The sequence below is a fragment of the Anastrepha ludens genome, chromosome 2 (assembly GCF_028408465.1).
Source record: "Anastrepha ludens isolate Willacy chromosome 2, idAnaLude1.1, whole genome shotgun sequence".
Classification (NCBI taxonomy): domain Eukaryota; kingdom Metazoa; phylum Arthropoda; class Insecta; order Diptera; family Tephritidae; genus Anastrepha; species Anastrepha ludens.
In genome coordinates this window covers 101,058,232-101,078,625 of record NC_071498.1, presented here as the reverse complement: position 1 = coordinate 101,078,625, position 20,394 = coordinate 101,058,232, and the positions used below count along the sequence as shown (strand labels likewise).

The window sequence follows — 20,394 nt, the reverse complement described above, 5'->3', positions numbered from 1 at the left end:
AAAAATGAGTTGCATGCTGCACGAATGTGATATTGAGGTATTTTGGCACATTCTCGTATAATCGCTTTTTTCAGCGCATCCATACTGGCATATTTTTTAGTCCTCACCTTGCTCTCCAAAATGGACCAGATGGAATAGTCCATCGGATTTGCATCTGGCGAATTCGAAAGCCATTGTGTGGACGAAATGAAGTGTGGAACATGATTTTTTAACCATTCTTGGTTCACACGAGCTCTATGAGACGGTGCCGAGTCCTGTTGGAACGTCCATGGTCTACGACCGAAATGTTTGCGTGTCCACAGCTCTGAAGCAGCTTCTAAAACATTTTCCCGATAATAAGTCGCTTTCACTTTGACACCCGGCTCGATAAAAACGATTGGAGACATCCATCAGCGGTCACTGCGGCCCAAACCATTACTCGCGATGGGAAATTGCTTCGAGTGGCCATACGCAGGCTCAAATTCTCGTATGAGCGTTCGGTCAAGTAAACACGATCGTTATGAGTGTTTACGAACTGGTCAATTGGGAAATTTTTTTCATCAAAAAACACAATGTTAGGAAATTCGCCACGTTCGGGCAAGCGCAACAACTCCTTTGCTCTTTCGCACCGAACTTTTTTTTGCTGGAGTGAAAGATCGTGTGCTTTTTGGATCTTGTAAGCCTTGACCTTGAGCTCATTTTCCAATATGCGGCGAATGCTGTCTTGCGATATTTTCAGTTCTTTGGCAATTTTTCTTCCACTTCGACGTGGATTTCGTTCAAGTCGAGCCTTCACTTTCCGAACCATTTCTGACGTTGTTGCGGTTTTTTTTGGTCCAGCTCCATAGCGTTTTACAATCCTACCAGTATCATTATAACGTTTTATAGTGCGATACACAAACATTTTATTCACTTTGAGGTGACTGAGCTCACGAACAATGGCTGGTTGGGATTTTCCAGCCAAATATAACGCAATCACACTATTACGTTTGAATTCCATCACAGAAAAAAAATTCAACAAAACTGAGACGCAAATGCTTTTGATGGCTTATATAGTAAATAGTATTATGAACTGTCATTAGAACAATTTTGACGTTGATGTCGTGAGTTGTTTTACAGATACAAGCAGTGTGAAGTTGGTAACACTTCATATCGTTCACCCTGTAGATTGCCTACATAATCACTGATCCAATTCATGATTCCTGCGGAACTGATTCCGATTATTGGCTTTGGCCCTTGTGGTGTGCGGTTTCCCGCTGATCCACGGTTGGCCAATTCATTCCTTGAACACCGGAGTGTCCTGGAACCATCAGATAACTTACTTACACCGTCATCGAATACGTAATCGGCTACTTAATGTTTTTCTCTCGCAAAATGGGGCTTCACGCCACTCCACTCCACAAGAAGAGGCTTCTTTTGGTTTCATTGGGTTATTACAAGGTAGCGCACTACTATAACGTCCGTAAAAAACTTACATATTTGAAGCATTTGCCTAAGTTATTCCATTTCTTCATAGCATAAAAAATAATTAATTGACCGCAATTGCAGTATGCTTTAATCCAATGAACTATTGCAGGTCTATTAAAACTTTCAAAACAAGTTAGTATATGAGAATTGTTTTATTTGTTTATTTACAATAAAAATTAAATGATTTCTACATTCATATATACATACGTATGTATGTAAGTAGTCTGTGACTGAAGTAATTGGAATTAATTTATTTGTATACAAATATCTGTACCGATTTGTTTGTACACATATGTATGTACGTCTGCACATACACCTACAATTATAATTTTCACTAAATATACTAAAAACTTTAATATACACACATACATAAATTATACTTCCCAAGTGGCTGTACATAGTACACACTGTTTTCGACAGACGAATAAATGCTAGTTATTGAGGCACACAAGTTTGGACTTCAAGCCACATACATATGTATTTACCACCTCAATACCACCCACTTTTATTTCCTCTTCACTGTTTCACAGTGGTTGACTTTGTTGCCTCGGCTACTTCTTGCCCTTCGGCATTGCGTAGATGGCGATGTAGACTATAATCAGCACCAAAGGGAATCGAAGTGTGCAGACCGCCATGTGGTGTCGGCGATGACGTTGTTGGTATGAGGTAACGAAGATCGGGGCTAGTGGAACCACCTACACCATTCAAAGTATCCAGGAATGAGGGTCGTTGATCATTCGCACGTTGTTCTTTGCGCGGTGGAAATGATTCCCCCGCATTAAGAGCAGTAAAGGGATTCCGTAACGAGAAGTTGATAAGACCGACGGTTTCATAGTTATAAGGTTGTTGAGGCTTCACACCTCCGTGCAAATTATTGTAGACATAATTTCCAAAACCAATAACATTTGTTTTGTCCAAGTCATTGGTTTTATATGGACTGCCGAAATGGTTGGAGGCTTTGTTGATTGCGTGCAAATTGTATGACTGAGCGAAGGCGCCGTGTGATGGACCATAGTCATTGTTTAATGTCAAACGGAGCACACGGTTATTAACTTCATCATGATGCAGATTTTTTAGGAAAAATCGATGAAATTTTGATGATACAGCATAAACAATACCCGGCTCAACTGGTGTTGTCGTCATGTCGGCAACAAATTGTAGGCGATCACGGTCGTGGGCGAGAACCACTTGGTTGTTACTGCTGGGATTCCATGAAGCAATTGCGGTTTCAGTAAGTGGACTGAAAATAACGCTACTGTCGATGGGCGAAACGGTGAGTGCGATACCCTGTGATGATTTCTTACCGACCAATTTCACTTTGAGTATTTCGTTTTGAGCGAGCGGTCCAGCACGCAGCACATCTCGGGTGACGGAGAATAAACTGTCAGATAATTGAAAATTAAGTAAGTGATGTGTAAGTAAGGTGTTAAAGGCAAGATTGTTTCATGTCGTACCGATCAGTAGCCAATGGTTGGAAGTATAGGACTCCCAATTTGGTGTCGAACGCTAAGCCCACAACGCCATCCATCAATATGAAACGATCGTTGAGAATCTCTGATTGCGCAAAATCTGGATCTGGATACATAGCCGGATGGGATACGCGCCAGGTAACATCACGACCACTATCATAAACGATGATGCCTGAAAAATGGGAAAGATATACATACATATATACGTTAATTTTTAATCCATTTCTTTATGGCGATCTGTATTTTAAACATTAAGCAATATTTTTACTTAAAGTTATTTAATTCATTTAAGAGAAAAAAATATTTATGGAATACACCCAGTGGTGCAACCATTTACTAATTTTATGATCATTAATAATTTAGACTAATTTATTAACATATGAGGTCTTTTGTAGATTGTCTCTTGAGTCTGGTGAAGGTTATGGGATTTGCAATTATTCCTGTGAAAATAGGGTTTGAGTGCGATTATAGTCGTGTGTTGTGTGATATGTCATATTTTCTTATTATTGTGAGTACTTTGAGATCACGATGAATTTGTGCATTTGTGTTTTCGACTGGAATCTTTGAAGTGATTCGATGTTGGAGTTAGCTGCAGTGCCCCAAAGTTGAATGCCATATGCCCATATCGGTTTCAAGATAGCTGAGTAAAGTGAGAGCTTAATTTTAAGAGAAACATGGGAATTTTGATGTAGTAACCAATTTAGGTTTCTAAGTTTTATTCCCAGAGCTTTACGTTTGGGGAAAATATGGGTTTTCCATGTAAGTTTGCTATCAAGATGCATGCCGAAATATTTTGTGACGTTAATTTGGGGGATGATTACATTATTGGCAGTATACGTTTTCCCGCAAACATTTCATTTGCACGCGTAACTATACATGGGTTTTATGCAGTAATGCTACGTACTCAGTTTTTCGTTTTCTTATCAATTTAACTCTCAAAAGGACTTTAAAGTTTCTAAAGACTAAAGCTTCATAAACTAGTTTTAAATGCTTATTCAATGTTAGTAATACGGATATCAAACGAAAGATGATAAATCCACCTATTAAACAACATTTTTTGCTATGCGATTTTTCTGGGTAGCAAAAAAGTTGACTTTAGTCGCATGGTGTTACCTGTTTCTTCACAAGTCATTTACTCTTTTTTTACTTTACTCACCTGGTTCTACTGTATCGGAAATATATGCAAACACATCGTCACAGTTGCCAGCCGTCGCTGTTCCCTCGTCGATGACCAGATTCGTAAACAAAGACTCGCCACGCAGAATTTCTGCAGGGAAATCCACACGCCGCACCACTTGATCGGTATGCAAGTCGATAATTAAAATCTTCGGCGGACAGGTTATTTCGTAGTCTTCGAGTGAGCGTGAAACTCCAGCATCTAGAAGCCATAAGCGATTGCATGAATCGATACGCATGCGATATACAGACACCAATACTAAGTCGCTACAGTTGAAGTCTGTGCGACCGGTTGTCGAAAATGACCAGTCTGGGTAGGCCTGAAAGGAAATGTATGCAAAAACGTGCGAGAATGCAAATATTTACATATGTGCGTGTGTTTGTATGTATTTGGGGTTTTTTCAACTTGACTATGTGGTATGTAGTGCTCACCTGCAGCGCCGGTGAATCACCGAACTCCGCCTTCGAAACGACATTCACGGTCGACGATACGCCAGAGAACAATTTTGGCGTCGCTATGAAAATCCGGTCATAGGTGACTGCAATACCGGTTGCCAGCACATTCGATGGATTGTAGAAATTTAAATCGTGTATGGGGGCATGTGGTAGGAAATTATACGTGAACAGCTTCCACTGTTTAGCCGTCTGCAAGGTTGAGGACTCAGCCAACGCATCTACGGTCCACCAGCCGGCAGCCACGGCAGCGAAGATCAAGAGCGTTACGGCGGCTGTAAAATGCTTCATGGCTATTTGCTTAAGCTGCTTACAACTATGCAGCGGCACAATTTACTGTAAAATGAATGAATGAATGCAACAATTTCAAGTTTATATTGGTTTAATGACTTGGTAAATGCGCTGAGTTGTAATAAATTATTTTAATGTAAAGTATGTAAATATGTATGTATTAGATTTAGATTTGTGACTTGTTGAGATTTTCGACAAGTGATAGCTTAAGCAATTACCACCAAAGGTAAGCCGGCGTTTGCTGATGGTTTTTTGATATTTTGCTTTATGTGTTTTTCTTTTTCAATCATTTGAGCCAATCAGGCAATGAAACCATCAAACATGACATCTTGAAGTACCTGGCACTTATTTGTGTTAATAACTTAATTGGCAAACCGCTGCGGGACCAACACTTACGAGTAATGAGTAATCATTTTTTTGGCATTTAAATTGTAACATTTACACGTCTGCACATTGCACGCACAGACATACATAAGCACTGATTGATTTTTTTTTTTTTTTTTTTTTTTACGAGGAGGAAGCATCGAAAGCCTGTACCCCGTCAGTGTAGGACTTTAACCCAAACTAAACCTCCTACCGTCCATGTACCGATCCCCTCCCGGTACTACCGTTAAGTAAATCGTCGGGAAGGCGGTTGAACTCTAGGCTCTACGTCAGTTACACTTCACATGCAGTCCGTCAAAAGTTGCATGTACTTTAATCCTCCCCCAGTTTTGTTTGTTACCGAAGCAAACCACCCCAGTTGGGCCTGTCCACCCCCTCCCACCATACTTGTCACACGTCGACTTAAGAGTTCGTTCCTTTGTCAAGTATCGTCTGTTTATCTGCCGCTGACCTCGGATATGTCTGCGAGCTTTAATGCATACATTATTTGGCTAATTGCGGCCGAGATCTTATCCCACGCATACTTTGAAGACATCATGATGTCCACTATGTTTTCTGGTACTATCGGATCATCTGATAGTGAAGCTAAATCCTCTCTGATAGTCACAAATCGCGGGCATACAAAAAATACATGTCTTGCATCTTCCTCTTCATGGCATATTCGACATAAAGGCGAATCACGTATCCTAAGGCGATGTAGATACTTCTGGTAGCAACCATGGCCTGTCAAAAATTGCGTTAGCTGGAAATTAGGCTCACCATAGCTTCTATTTAGCCATTTTTCGATTTTTGGGATTAGTGTATAAGTCCACCTTCCCTTTGTCGCGTTTTCCCAACGCTCCTGCCATTTCAGCATGGATGTAGCCTTCTCTCTTTTTATGATCGCGGATATGTTACTGTGGTCCTGTTCTTTCTGCACGAACACTCTCGCTCTTTCTTCCGCCAATATATCTATCGGAATCATGCCTGCGATCACCATTGCCGCTTCGTCAGAGGTGGTTTTATATGCGCTTATCACCCTCAGTGCGCAAAGTCTGTACATGGCTTCGTACGGTCTTCTATATGCTTTTACCTTCATGGATTTTGCCCATACTGGTGCTGCATATAGCAGGGTGCATGCGATGACGCTAGATAATAGCCTGCGTTTGCTGCTTCTCGGCCCACCCACATTCGGGAGCATTCTAGAGAGCGCACTGAACATTCTTGATGCTTTGTGGGTTATATATTCCGCATGTGGGCCAAAACTGAGCCGGTCGTCAATTATAACACCCAGATATTTGAGCTGACGAGACGATTTAAAATTATGTGTGCCTATGCTGAAAGAGGCTATCTCTGGTTTCTTGCGGGTACTGATGAGGACCGCTTCCGTTTTCTCCGCTGCAATGGATAAACCTACGCTATCCAGCCAGTTTGTTACGGTAGCAATTGCAGTGTTTGCTTTGACTTCGATATCGCTCACCAGTTTAGCTACAATTACGAGAGCTATGTCATCCGCAAAGCCAACGATGTGTACATCTGTTGGAAATGGGAGTCGGAACACTTCGTCATACATAATATTCCAAAGCGTGGGGCCTAGCACTGAGCCCTGTGGCACACCTGCTGTAATCTTATACTTTTTTATTCCACCTTCTGTGTCGTATTCTAAAACTCGATCGCTCAGATAGTTTCTGACAATATTATATATGTATGCCGGAACAGATAGCTTTTTAAGTGCCTTCAGAAGGTGCCCCCAGTCTGCTGAGTTGAAGGCGTTTTTCACATCTAAAGTCACTACTGCGCAGTATTGCTTATCACCGCCTCTCCATCGTTTGCCTGCGATCGCGTCTGTAGCAATCGTGACCACCTTTTGTATTGCCGCTGTAGTAGACCTTCGCTTTCGGAAACCATACTGGTACGGGGATAGTCCCGCCTCGCATTCAGTGTACGGCTGTATTCTGTTGTTAATAAGCCGCTCTAAAAGCTTGCCCATCGTGTCAAGGAGGCATAGGGGACGGTAGGATCCTGGTATGCCTGGTGGCTTCCCTGGCTTCGGGAGCAGCACTAGTCTTTGCCTCTTCCAGAAATTCGGGAACACGCCTTGCTCGAGACACAATTGCATCACCCTAGCAAATGTCTGGGGATTTTCCAGGATGGCTGTTTTTAATGCTATGTTCGGAATCCCATCCGGGCCGGGAGCTTTGCGATCTCCAATCATTTTTGCTGCTTGTACCACTTCTTCAGGTGTTATATCATCAATGTCATTTATAGATGCTGAAATGTATGACATTGGATCTGTTTTGCGGTGAGGAAACAGGGTCCGAACTATATTATTTAGCAAGTTAGGGCATTTTACTTGCGGCGCTTTAACAATTTTAGACATTACTACTCTGTATGCATTACCCCATATGTTTTTGTCTGCCTCGTTGCATAGCTGATTAAATGAGGCTGCTTTACTTCGCCGGATCTCATTTTTTAACTGCTTTCGAAAATTTTTAAAATTTGCCAGCCTAATTTGATGCTCCGCAGTATTCCGTAGTCTTTGGCAGATCCTTCTCTCTCTGAAGCATTTCGCCCTTAGTTCTTTGATTGTGTCATTCCACCAGTATACTTGCTTCCGATGACAGCCTTTTACTTTACGGGCCATCGATGCTTCGCAGGCTACTATAATGTCTTGCACAAGCCTATTTGCTGCCCTTGCTGCTGATTTCTCTTCTTGTACGCGCTCTATGACCTCGTTTAATACAAAGTTGAATAGAGGTTTGTCCAGTGTTGTCAGTCTCCATGCCTGGTGCAGAGAATTACTAGCAGAGATATAATTGTTGTCTTCTTTTCCTTCCGGGATGTCTATAATTAGGGCTTGATGATCGCTGTGGGTATAATGCTCGCTGACCTTCCATTTGACGCATCTAGCCAAGGAGCCACTAGTAAAAGTGATGTCTATTATGGACTCCTTACTATCTCTTTGAAAGGTGGATGTTCTTCCATCGTTGGCTATGACCAAATCTAGCGGAGCGAGCGCCTCCAATAAAGCCGCGCCTCTGGCGTTCGTTCTCCTACTGCCCCATTCCACTGCCCATGCATTAAAGTCGCCGGCTATGACGACCGGGTGACGACCTCTCGCAGTCTCTACAATATGATCTAGGAACTCCCGGAACTCCTGAATCGTCCAGCTAGGGGGTGCATAGCAGCTGCAAATATGGCAACTTTTGACAAGGACCCAAACGAAGCCCTTTCTCGCATCTACTGGATCCGCTTTCTGAAACGGGTGGGTACCACAAGTCCATATTGCTGCTTTTCGTGTTCTATCTGCTACCCAATCGTTGCGCGAAGGAATCTTGTAGGGCTCTGAGATTATTGCTACGTCAACCTTCATCTCTATCACCGTCTGCTTCAATAAATCTTGAGCCGCCTCACAATGATTTAAATTTAATTGCATACTCCTCATGTTGATGCTTTGGCTAAAGCTCTTTTGTAGGCTGGACACCTGCTACTACCAGATATGTGGTCGGATAGCTCTTCCTTGGCTAGTTGACATAGAAGACATTTTGGTGCATTTGTGCAGTCTTTTGCTACATGTCCTTCATTTCCGCATCTCCTACACATCTTGGATCTATCGCAATTCGTACAGTTTTTCGATATATGGCCAAAATCTAGACAACGGAAACATCGCGTTGGATGAATAATCCTCCGCAGGCGGCAGACCACCCATCCAACTTTCAATTTCCCTTTAGAAAGGAGCAAATTTGCAGCGCTTACCGGAAGATTTAGTGTCGCTATTTGCGTATTCCCGTATGATTTACGTAAACTTTTCACTGCCGCTACGTTGATGTTTGGTAAATTGAATTGATCTACTATGGCTTGTACTACATCTTCCCTTGTAGACACTTCATCAAGATCCCTGCACTCTATTGTTAATTCATGAGTCAGAACTCTAACTTCGGCTTTATCGCCAAGAACTTTTTCTACCAAGCCCTGGTATTGCGCATTGTCTGCCTCGCCCCGCGTTTTTAGTTGGAATAACATTTCACCTTTTTGCGTTTTCCTAATTTTTGTCACCATATCGCCGAGTTGTGAGAGGCTTGGCTCCGATTTAATTACACGGAGAATGTCCGCATAAGACCCCTCGCCTTTATTAGAAATAATAAAAGCGTCTGGTCTGGCCCTAATTCGCTGCTTTTCGCCCCCTTGACGCACTATCTCCGAGAAGGTACCGCCGCTTCTGCTTTCTGCCGCTGCCAAAGTCTGCGTAGGTGTTGTGCGACGCTTAGCTCGACGTACTTCCACCCACCCTTCATTCTCATTGGATGTGGGTTTGTTTCCTCTTGGCAGCCTATCATTGGTTCCTTGCTTGCATGTGCCCTCCAAATGTGAAGCCTGCACACTAAGTGAAATGCTTCTCGTACGCTTTCCTATTGGCTGCGGGGAATTTTCAGGAGAGGAATTCCCTCTATATTGAGCCCTTGTCCTCTTCCCATTGGCTTTAGCATTTTCTGCAAAAGGTGTTTGAGTGGCCTTCTCGACACCTGATTTGGCTTTATTATGCGTAGCCAAGTTATTCTGCTCTTGCTTTACTTTTTTGTGTAATGCAGAGATTGATGAGACAACACCTCTCATCTGTTGATTTACATGTCTCTGCAGTACCATCATTTTTGCTAGCTCTTCTATCTTTGCTCCCAGCATGGTAAGAGCGTCGCCATTAGCCGGAGAGGCGAATGCAGGGAGAAAGAGCGACTCACTTAATAAAACTTTTGACGGACTGCATGTGAAGTGTAACTGACGTAGAGCCTAGAGTTCAACCGCCTTCCCGACGATTTACTTAACGGTAGTACCGGGAGGGGATCGGTACATGGACGGTAGGAGGTTTAGTTTGGGTTAAAGTCCTACACTGACGGGGTACAGGCTTTCGATGCTTCCTCCTCGTAAAAAAAAAAAAAAAAAAAAAAAAAAAGCACTGATTGATTATTGATTAATGATTGAGATAACAAGGCCATGCGCTGGCGCCTAATTTTGAAACACCTTTAGTTTTTTGTTTTTTCTTTTTTTTCAAATTAATTGTCTTCAAATCGACATGGCAAAACGAGCAAAAATAACCACAACTAACCGCCCCCTTCTCTCGCACACTTATATGGAAAAGTGCCAATGAACAAATTGAATAAACGGCGCAAAGTCGCAAATATATACTTTTCTAAATTTACACTTCTCCTTGGTTACATTTAAGCGTCAAGTGTGACACTTCAAAAACGAAAAATTGGTTTAAATGTCCAGAAATGAAGTTGATTAAAAAATACCATTTAATTTTTTTTATTTACACTTGCGTATAACTTAAGTTGGCTAAGTGTTGCGCGCCGGTTTATGGCAAACTAATGAGTCAGTATCATTTTTCATTTTCTTGTCTATGGTTGAGCAGTTTTGAAAGGAAATATTTAACTAGTCAAGAATGGTATTTTGAATTTAGATTGTAATACGCATACTTACTGTAAAAAAAGGAAATAGTTGTTAAATGGAAAGCAATCCAAACATGTAAGCCTGCAATTTGAATAATATGGAGTTACTTAATTGACGCAATCAGCAACATTCCCGTCAGCCTAAGTGTCACTTAACTTCTTTTTTGAACGCGTATTCCTATTCGGAAACTCATCGGACCCGCGTAAAATAAGTCGTAGAATCGCTTACTCGATCCCAATTAAGAAAAAAGTCGTAAAAAAACTAATTTTCAGGGTTTGGCATAGTGCACTAAATAATTAATTCATAAAGCGGATAGTTAAAGCATTGAAAAACTGAAGATTTAGTGATAGTGAAACCTTTATTTTAACTACCACTAAAAAATTAGTGGTAGTGCAATTTAGTGGTAGTGCGAAATGCCCAACCCTGCTAATTTTCATATAATTTTTCTGTATCATCCAATTAAAAAAGGCCATGAATCAAAAGATATTTTACGTATTTTATTTATACTAAAAAACTTATTTTTATGCTGTTTTAGGGTACAGTATAAGAGTTCAAACAAGTTCACTACAGTAATAAAATAGAGCACTGCTTACTTATACAGGTTGTACGGTGGCAAAACTAGGAATTAAAGTCTAAATTATAAAATAATTTCTAATTTATTTCAATAACTATTACAAAGAACATAAGTATGAATTTTATTTCTAAAAATGATTTCCTCTAAATGTTGACCTTTACGTGGCGTACACACTTTGGCCTGCGTACTCCGTGCCACTCGCTGGAGAAGCGGCGTCGGGATGCCATTCACCTCACGAAAGATATTTTCTTTTAGTGCTGAAGTGGTCGCTGGGTTTGTTTCAAAGACTTTATTTTTGAGGTACCCCTACAGAAGAAAGTCCATTGGGATGAGATTGGGCGATCTATGTTACCAGGATATGTACAAAACGGCAATTTTGCTGAAAGAAGGATATTCTCTCATTATGGGCAGGAAATAATCATTCAGCATGAGCCGATAAGAAATACCGTCCACAGAAATTGCTTGTCCTCAACGATTTAAAAAAAAATATTGTGCAATTATTCCACTGCTTGCCCATGCTATTGACGTTTTAAATGAAAATGAAAGATACTGTGTACCGTTCGAAGTTGCTCCAACATTCGCTTGCAGAAAATTTTCGCAAATTGTAATCGCTTAAACTCTTACACGTTTTGAAAGGGTGAAATCTAGTATCCTTCCTCAATATTTTAGGCCCAATAGCTTTTGGAAATTCCAAAGTAGCCGCTCTCTTTTGGCCTGTTGTAGCAACGAGTTCAATATTTTCATTTGTTCTCGATGTCTGCCTGTTTGTCACCAAAATTGTTGCCCGGAACCTTCGCACCCACGAACGAAACAAATTATCTTTTGGGGCATAACGTGAACGTAAACATCGAATATTGTAACGTGAACAGAATCTATGACAAGAAGTTGCACACGAATCACGTTAAATTTCAAGGGCCGATGTTGAATGTGAACCACTCCTAAATGTCAACGCCACCGTTGGACTTCTTTCTTTGGGCAACAATTCAAGAGCTAAAGGAAGAATCTCAATTATGCCTCAGCGTCATCGAAAATTTGGAACATCGGATGGAGGTGTGCCGCCGAGGCCGCGGTGGCCATTTGGCCAATATTTTGTTCCATACGTGATTGAGCCATACCAATATTATCATAATAAGGAGAAATGACAATAATTTTCTAAAACCATTGAATTTTTTTCAAAATCAACATTGGCCCTTGAAACTTAACCACCCTTTATAAAACCTAATTCTGTTACCGAACATCCTGTATATGAATATACTTTGAAGGAAGTCATACAGGCCAAAAATGGTTTTGTTATTTATTATATAAATATGTAATTGGTCATTAAATGTTGAGACGTTTTTCCTTTTATATCCTCATAAGTATTGCGGTAACCTTCCATTAACTTTTGATGGTTATGACTAAGTACCGTGAAATATTCTTTGTCGGGATAATAACTAAAAAAATAATTCTTTAAGGTATTTTGCCTTTTCAAATCCGTGTCGAAACTATGCCGTTGTAAATTGAGAAGTAACACAACAGGCAGCGTCTTCGTCGCAAAAAATCCACGCAAAAGAAGCAAAACCGTACAAAAAAATCGGAGGCATTTAAAAAATCCGGGTAAAAAACTGCGCGAAATGGGCTACAGATAACTATTATATATATATGACTATATATAATAAGATTATACCCGAAAGCGGCAAAGAGTTGTCTCAATAATATACAAATATTCAATCCTTAGCAATTAAATACTTTTCAGTGAGAAAAAAATATAAGGAAATGATGAAGTAAGTGTTCCTTTACAAACCGATAACTTTTCTTATCGACATATTGTGAATTTGGCTGGAATTTTCGTTTAAGGTTTAAAATGCAAAACAGAGATAAGAGGATTTCTTTATGTTCCCAAATTTTAGGAATTCCGGGATTTTTAACTTCGAGACTCATTATAATATATTCAAACCTTCGGTTGAAGTATTAAATTGAAGTGGTGCGGTGATTGATGTTTTTCTCAAGGCCTCTGATCTTATTTCTTCTTGTCTGGGTACGCTGAAAATTTACCATTTATACCAATTTTAACAATTGCATCAACTAAAAATATGAAAAGGCCTGATTTTAAGCGCTTAAAGGGGGTGCACCAAATGTAAAAACAAGTTATAAAAATACGTCTAAAAAAATTAATAGCTACATTTTTGTTTCTATTGAATATATTTGGCTACCTTAGCAGCAATATGTAAACATTTTTCGAACTATATTAGTAGTGCTCATTGTTGTTGTCGTTACAACAACATAAAAACTTCCCGATAATTTTTTGGGGAATACTATGAACATGCCAGCCCTTGGACGGACATTAGTCTAGATTGCTCCGGTAGCTTTCAACCGACCGACGTGGGAAAGTATGGTCTCCGTTGTATTAATTTGGAGTATATTTGCAAAAACTGCTTTAACAATTCTGTTTCCGGTGTCACTGACAAAAGCCGAGGGTTTAATAATAACTTCTTTTAAATTCCAAGTAATTCTACGTATAGGTGCACCTGAAGTATTCTTCAGCCTTGCACCTATTTTTTAGCAGAAAAATATCCATTCATATTAGCTGTTTAAGTTGCAATCTGAAGAGATTGACGTGGCACAATTTGATTTCAAAGATTATTTTCAGTGAATCATTCTAATAAGAAATAATAAAAAGAGTAAGTCAAGGGTTTGTTGTGTTTTATTTTAATATATTATTTACGAAATAGTATTTACAATAATTAAAATTTGTACGCATAATATCTATTTTATAAAACAAATTTTCTTAAAAAGTAATTTAAACTTCCTTAAAATTTTTAATTTATTTATGTTTTGCCAACAAGTGCACCCATACAAAGAATTTAACTACCAAAAAATATTTTGTTTTTTGTTTTTGATTCAGTTTGGCTTGGAAATCGGAGTGTAAGAATAAGAATGTGGACAGTTATTGTTTCACAAAATTTACATAAAAACCTCTATTGAGCGGGAACAAAATATACAAAATTTGGGTGAGCTTACATACTTATTAAATGGCAAAAGAGGACTTTCGCCTAAAGTGTAATGATTTTTCCTGCATAAATTTAGTTCGGCTTGCGCCGTGATTTTATCATAATAACGCTTAGAGGAAAACAAATTTTTCTGTCAAGCATTAGATAGTAGGTAAGTTTTAGTAATCAAATCTCGCAAACATAATTTTTCCAGATAGAAAATAATTAATTCAGTGCGTTTGGCATAATGTCATCAATGAGTCTCTATATGAATTTGTAAAAGAAATAATCATCGTCAAAAATAAAGAGATTATTCGGTCAAAATGGAAGTGTGTGGACATTAACTTTACTGCTTTGATTGTTAAAGAAATTTAAAAAAAATAGATACCTTTTGAAAAGACAAAAAACACTTACGGTAATTGCGGCCACCGTAGCCGAATGGATTGGTGCTTGAATAGCATTCGGGATTTGGAGAGAACGTAGGTTCGAATCTCGGTGAAACACCAAAATGATGGACAAGTTTTTCTAATAGCGGCCGCCCCTCGGCAGGCAATGGCAAATCTCCAAGTATATTTCTGCCATGAAAAAGCTCCTCATAAAAAAATCTGCCGTTCGGAGTCGGCTTTAAACTGTAGGTCCCTCGATTTGTGGAACAGAAACAAGACGCACGCCACAAATAGGAGGTGGAGCTCGGCCAAACACCCAAAACGGGTGTACGCGTCAACTATATATATATTTATATATATAATAAAGCGCGTAAAGGTCAAAATAAAGATTTTCATCACTCAAACTCATTTTTTTGTTTTTTTATTCAAAACCAATTTGTTGATTAATTTTGCCCCACTAAAGTGTAAGACTAAAAGTTTTACATATACCCCACATGTCTTTGGTGGATAAAAATAAATATTAATGTGCCATCGCTTTGTCGCAGAGTGCACATACAGATATTCGTGGCACTACCAAGTCTTAAAGCTGTTCAATATGAAGAAATATTGCACATGACTCCATTCATTATCTGCAATAGGAGATTGCTATTTAATTATTTTTTGATAATAATTATATGCATGTATGTATGTTATTTTACTCTGTCGCACAAAAATTGCCTTTTATATCTTGTTAAAAAAAACCAGTTCAGCCAATAATTTTTTTATGATTTTCATCAAATAAAATTTGTGTAATTTGAGCGTGTACAGAAATGTAACGATTGTGTGACCATTAGAAATTTGTTTCACTTAGTTATGGACCTTAGTAACTACAACCATTTCAACAATTGGTGTTAAGGGGTCTTAAAGTTGAAAAAAAAACGCAAATAGCCGAACTAGTTGCAGGTAGCGCATATTTGCATGTTTGTTGCAATAGACCGTGGGTTGGTGCTTGTGTAGCACACATTGTCTCAGTGTTACCAAATAAGTACCAATAAGTCAATGGTTAATGCGAACGGGAATATTCAGAGGCTTAACAACATTACATTCCTCAGGAATAACTCCGCATATATTCATACTTGTATAACACTGCGAAGTTGAAATCATTATTTGGTTCACCTCTTTCATTCATTCAATTCATTCAGTTTATCGACGGTGCGTGCAGTGGTGCCTGTTTACTTTTCTTTTCGAGGGGGTTTCGTAAATTTTTTTCTTTTATTTGATAGAATTATATTATAACCAAGTCGACTTGCCACTAATAATATGGGTCATGCTATTATATTGTAGGATATCAGATAGCAATGACTGTTGTTCCAACTCTAGTTGGCATAGCTAACAATGCCAGCCATGCTGTCAAAATATGCAGCAAGGTTTGTCATTCCATCATGCCGTGTTTCACGTTTGTCAAAATGATTAACAATTCCAGCAAGGTGCATGCATTTTATGGTCAGACGAATGTCATTTATCTGCAATTTGAGAGCACTCTGCCCAATCTGAATAAAAGGGGCGCTGTGTTCTTCATCGGTTATCGTGCCAATGTCTTTTTTATATTGCATATAAGATTCTGTCAGTCATCTTGCGTGAAAGACTAAAGCTCAACGATAATGAATTATTAGACCTTAGCACTGTGGCTTTAAAAATAGCAAACAAGGCGTCACCAATAACTGTCTTTCCGAATGGGTTGCTGCGTGACTGTCATTCGGAATCAAGAGAGAATGTTGGTTCGAATCTCGGTGAAATACCAAAATTAAGAAAACGTTTTTTCTGCCTATAGGTTATTCCTATAGATCACTCCTATAGGTCATTTCATTTGCGGAACAACATCAATACGCACACCATAAATAGGAGAAGGAGCTGGGCCAAGCACCCGGAAAGGGTGTATGCGTCAATTATATATATAATATAGATAAATATATATATGAGCTGCCTCCTTCGACCAAGTACCCAATTCGGACTCCTTATGTTAAGATAACCAGATTAAAGTATTAGCTCGACAAGAGGGAATGGGCAAACTTGTGTGCTCAATCAAGAAAATGCTAGAACGCGTACTTCTTTAACAATATACCAGAAGCTCAGGGGGCTTCGATGGGAGGTTCTATAGCATAGTCGAGACTTGGCTCCAATCTATTATCACATTCTAAAGTATGCACAAACTTTCATCTATAATAAAACAACAGACCTCAAGAGAGGCTTGTGAAAATGTGTTGGCCAAGTTGCTTGCCAATAGGGAAAAATATGGTCTTCTTCAGACGCGGTATTACTTCTTATGACGCGGTTCAAGATGGACAAAAATTATTGAAGAAAATTACAAATGTTAATTTCATTGTAGAAATAAACCAACAAAGAGGTCAGAGCTTTGTATTTCATCTAACGTTTTTCTCTGTATGAAATACGATCTAGCAGCAGTATTTTTTTTTTTCTTTTATAGCATAATGGAAGAATTTTCTAATCTTCCCTTTTCATCACACTTGGTTATACATTTTTAGTCAATGTTATCTTCAATTAAGTTTTGCAAATCTCTTCGATTTTTGAAAAAGTTTCTGAACCTCCCAAAACATTCGCTGTGTACGCATCTGAGTATAAGTGCGCGTAATAGAATCACTGTACAGTTACAATAAATGCATGTTTATTTAGATGTGTTACTCGTATAAGTGAGACTCATAAAAAGTCGTTGGCAGACTTGATTCCGCCAGATGTTAAAAATCTGCTGGACGGCGGGAACTTGCCGGTGCTGGTGATTGCAGCGTCACAATTGTGTTGTCGGTATGTTTGTATGTATTCCCAAGTATTTGCTTTTATGTCGTTTTTATCATTGCTGCTCTACAAACATATATTTGTTGCTACTTTTTCTTTACCAACTCAGTTGATCTAATTTTGCCTAAGTTTATGTACATTCATCACCTTCTTGGCGCATTGGATATGTCAATTTCGATTCTCTTCATCATCTTTTCACATACAATACATACATACTGGTGTGCGAGTTGCCAATTTTCGCTGATGAAGTGACGTGTTGCATTGCGAGTAGCACGTAGGTTTCAGCAATTTCAACTGTCAAGAGGTGTTACTGACAAGCTAACAATGAATTTAATAATAAAGTTTAAATAATTTTTTAAACGAAATACTATACAACGTTTCTTACTTGAAGGGATCAATAATTACTTGACGTCATTATTTATTAAGAATTATTGAATTTATTGAGAATTTGTAAATTTTTTCATACTTAGTTCACCTGAGCTCCCAATATACCAGTGCGACAGTGTGCAAAGTTTTGATTACACAGGCCGACAAAATTTAACCAACATTGAGACCCAGAAACCAGACTATATATTTCCGAAGGTTTATGATGCGCTGAATCCAAATCTGGCCTCAGAATTGCTCTATTAGTTTGAGTTTTCGAGATATCCTAACCTAAAAGTGCAAAAAACCCCATTTTTGCCCATATTTGAGGTTATGTAGCCTTGCAGATGTTTTCTTTCACCAAAATTAAAGGATGGCATCTTTAAATACAATCCTTCTTTTTTCAAATGGCGTTTTCTTTGCTCAAATATCATTTTTTTTCGCAGAGATATCGCATTTTGAAATTTTCATGTTTCGAAATTTTCCTACACCTGAAAATCGATTAAGATAACATAGACATGATATAGTCGCTTACTAATTTTCTTGGGTTTGAGGGCCTGAAATATATGGATTAATAGTATGTAAATTTGGAGTTTGTGGGAAAGCCTGCTTGCGGTTATGTGGGTTAGCCTGCTCGCGGTATGATAGGGGTGGTTTCTAGGGGTTAGGGCTGTGTGTGACTCGGTACCCAGACAAAATTTTAAGAAAAATAAGACTCAATTCAAGAAAATTAGTAATCGAATATATCATGTCTATGTTATCTTCATCGATTTTCAGGTGTAGGAAAATTTCGAAACATGAAAATTTCAAAATGCGATATCTCTGCGAAAAAAAATGATATTTGAGCAAACTCAACGCCATTTGAAAAAAGAAGGATTGTATTAAAAGATGCCATCCTTTAATTTTGGTGAAAGAAAACATCTGCAAGGCTACATAACCTCAAATATGGGCAAAAATGGGGTTTTTTGCACTTTTAGGTTAGGATATCTCGAAAACTCAAACTAATAAATTAATTTTAGTTATCAATCCGAATTTTGCATGGACAGAGAAGCAGATATTAGTTTAAATTATTTCGGATACTTTTCCTTGTAGACTAGTGTTATTTATTCATTGTTTATTTAATTTTTTTATTGCTTATGAAAATATAGTTTATAATAATATACAACCACAACCAAAACAAAAACATTCAACAAATTTCCATCAAAGCTTCAAACATGTTAATCAGAATTTCTAGAAAATTTCTGGGTATGCAGCTATGCCACACATAAAATTTTGGTTTATTTCGACAGCTTTAAGTAGCTAAAAATAAGCGTTGATGTTTTAAAATTTATTGCTTACCCATATAAAAAAAATACGAAAACTTGTTATATGGAGAAAATTCTCAAGACCGCTGGTAGAAAGAATTGTCAAAAATCAACGCAACTTTGAGCCACTTGCATTCAATTATTAAAAATTCAATGAGCTATAAAATCGTATACTCAACATTTTTCTAAAACTTGTGCTTAAAAGTTTGAAATTTTTATGAGAATTTTTTTTAAGTTTTGTACAAATTTGAAACGGAAATTTAATCATCGAATTTGATGTTTGAATAACTTTTTTACTAAATAAAAACTAAAAATTAGCGGAGGATCTTTATTTTGACCTCCATTGTAGTCTCCATTACTTGTCTGTTTGTATACTGCAGCTGTGTAGTTCTGAAGTCTGTCTATGATTGACGTAAGATTTTTGACGTATGTATAATTTTTTGCTCAATTGGCATATTTGTAAATTTTGATAAAAATTTTGAAGTTTGTCCAAAAATTAGACATTCTGGTCTATATCGAGAAATTTCGGTAACTGTCTTATAGTGCTCACACTCGCCAACGTAAACGTACGCTTCATCAGCTAATGTAAATGAATTTGCACCACCGTTCCGTTCCGTAGCATCGTAGATCGTTGTTTCATCGGGTCAATTGATACTGGCGTACGTTTACGTTGGTGACTGTGAACACCATTAGTTGCAAGAAAATAGCGTGAAATTTAAATATTTAAACGAATGAAAAGCACCAACTTCAAGAGGAGAAATTCATCAAAAAAGATAAGGAGAAATGTTAATATAGTTTCTAATTTTAGTGACATTCATTGCCAAATAATTGCTTTATATGATTTAAAACTTAACAATATAATACAATTTTTATTCAGTCAAAATCTAGACAGCTGCAGTATACAAAGAAGTTAATCAAGAACTAAATTGGATAATTCATTTTGCGGCACCTTGGGTATGAAATAGTTTAACAAACATTGGAACATTTCTTTCTTAATTGTTGTTGTTGTATATAATGCTTATTTTTTTACTATTTTTTAACTGCTGAAAATGCAAACTGTGTTGACATTTCTGTTCAGCAAGTTTTGACAAGTCATCATGAATCATTTAACGCCGGAAAAACACATCAAAACAGTGGAAATTTACTTTGAAAAAAAGTTCGTAGAGCGAAGTGTTGAGGCAGACGTCGAAATGTCGATTCGTCGTCGTTCTCAACTTGTTGACCTTTGTCCTTCGACCACGGTGAAAATTTTACGTAGGAATTTTGGCTTACGTGTCTATAAAATACAGCTCGATCAAGAATAGAAACCAAATGACCATCGTTTGTGTGGCATTTTTGCTGATTGGGTTTACTTAGATTTATTAT

At 38.2% G+C, this 20,394-nt stretch overlaps 1 protein-coding gene across 1 annotated transcript in view; it reads right to left on the bottom strand.

Annotated features, from left to right (window-relative positions):
* Positions 1 to 1,580: 1,580 nt before the first annotated feature.
* The window catches only part of LOC128854911 (major royal jelly protein 1), a 32,794-nt gene continuing 13,980 nt past the window's right edge, over positions 1,581 to 20,394 (bottom strand). The window contains exons 2-5 of the mRNA XM_054089369.1: positions 4,524 to 4,880; positions 4,072 to 4,411; positions 2,901 to 3,087; positions 1,581 to 2,827 (exon numbers count right to left, since the gene is read on the bottom strand). Of these exons, the coding sequence (XP_053945344.1) occupies positions 1,963 to 2,827; positions 2,901 to 3,087; positions 4,072 to 4,411; positions 4,524 to 4,835 (1,704 nt within the window). The 5' untranslated portion in view covers positions 4,836 to 4,880 and the 3' untranslated portion in view covers positions 1,581 to 1,962. The remainder of the gene's footprint in view (positions 2,828 to 2,900; positions 3,088 to 4,071; positions 4,412 to 4,523; positions 4,881 to 20,394) is intronic.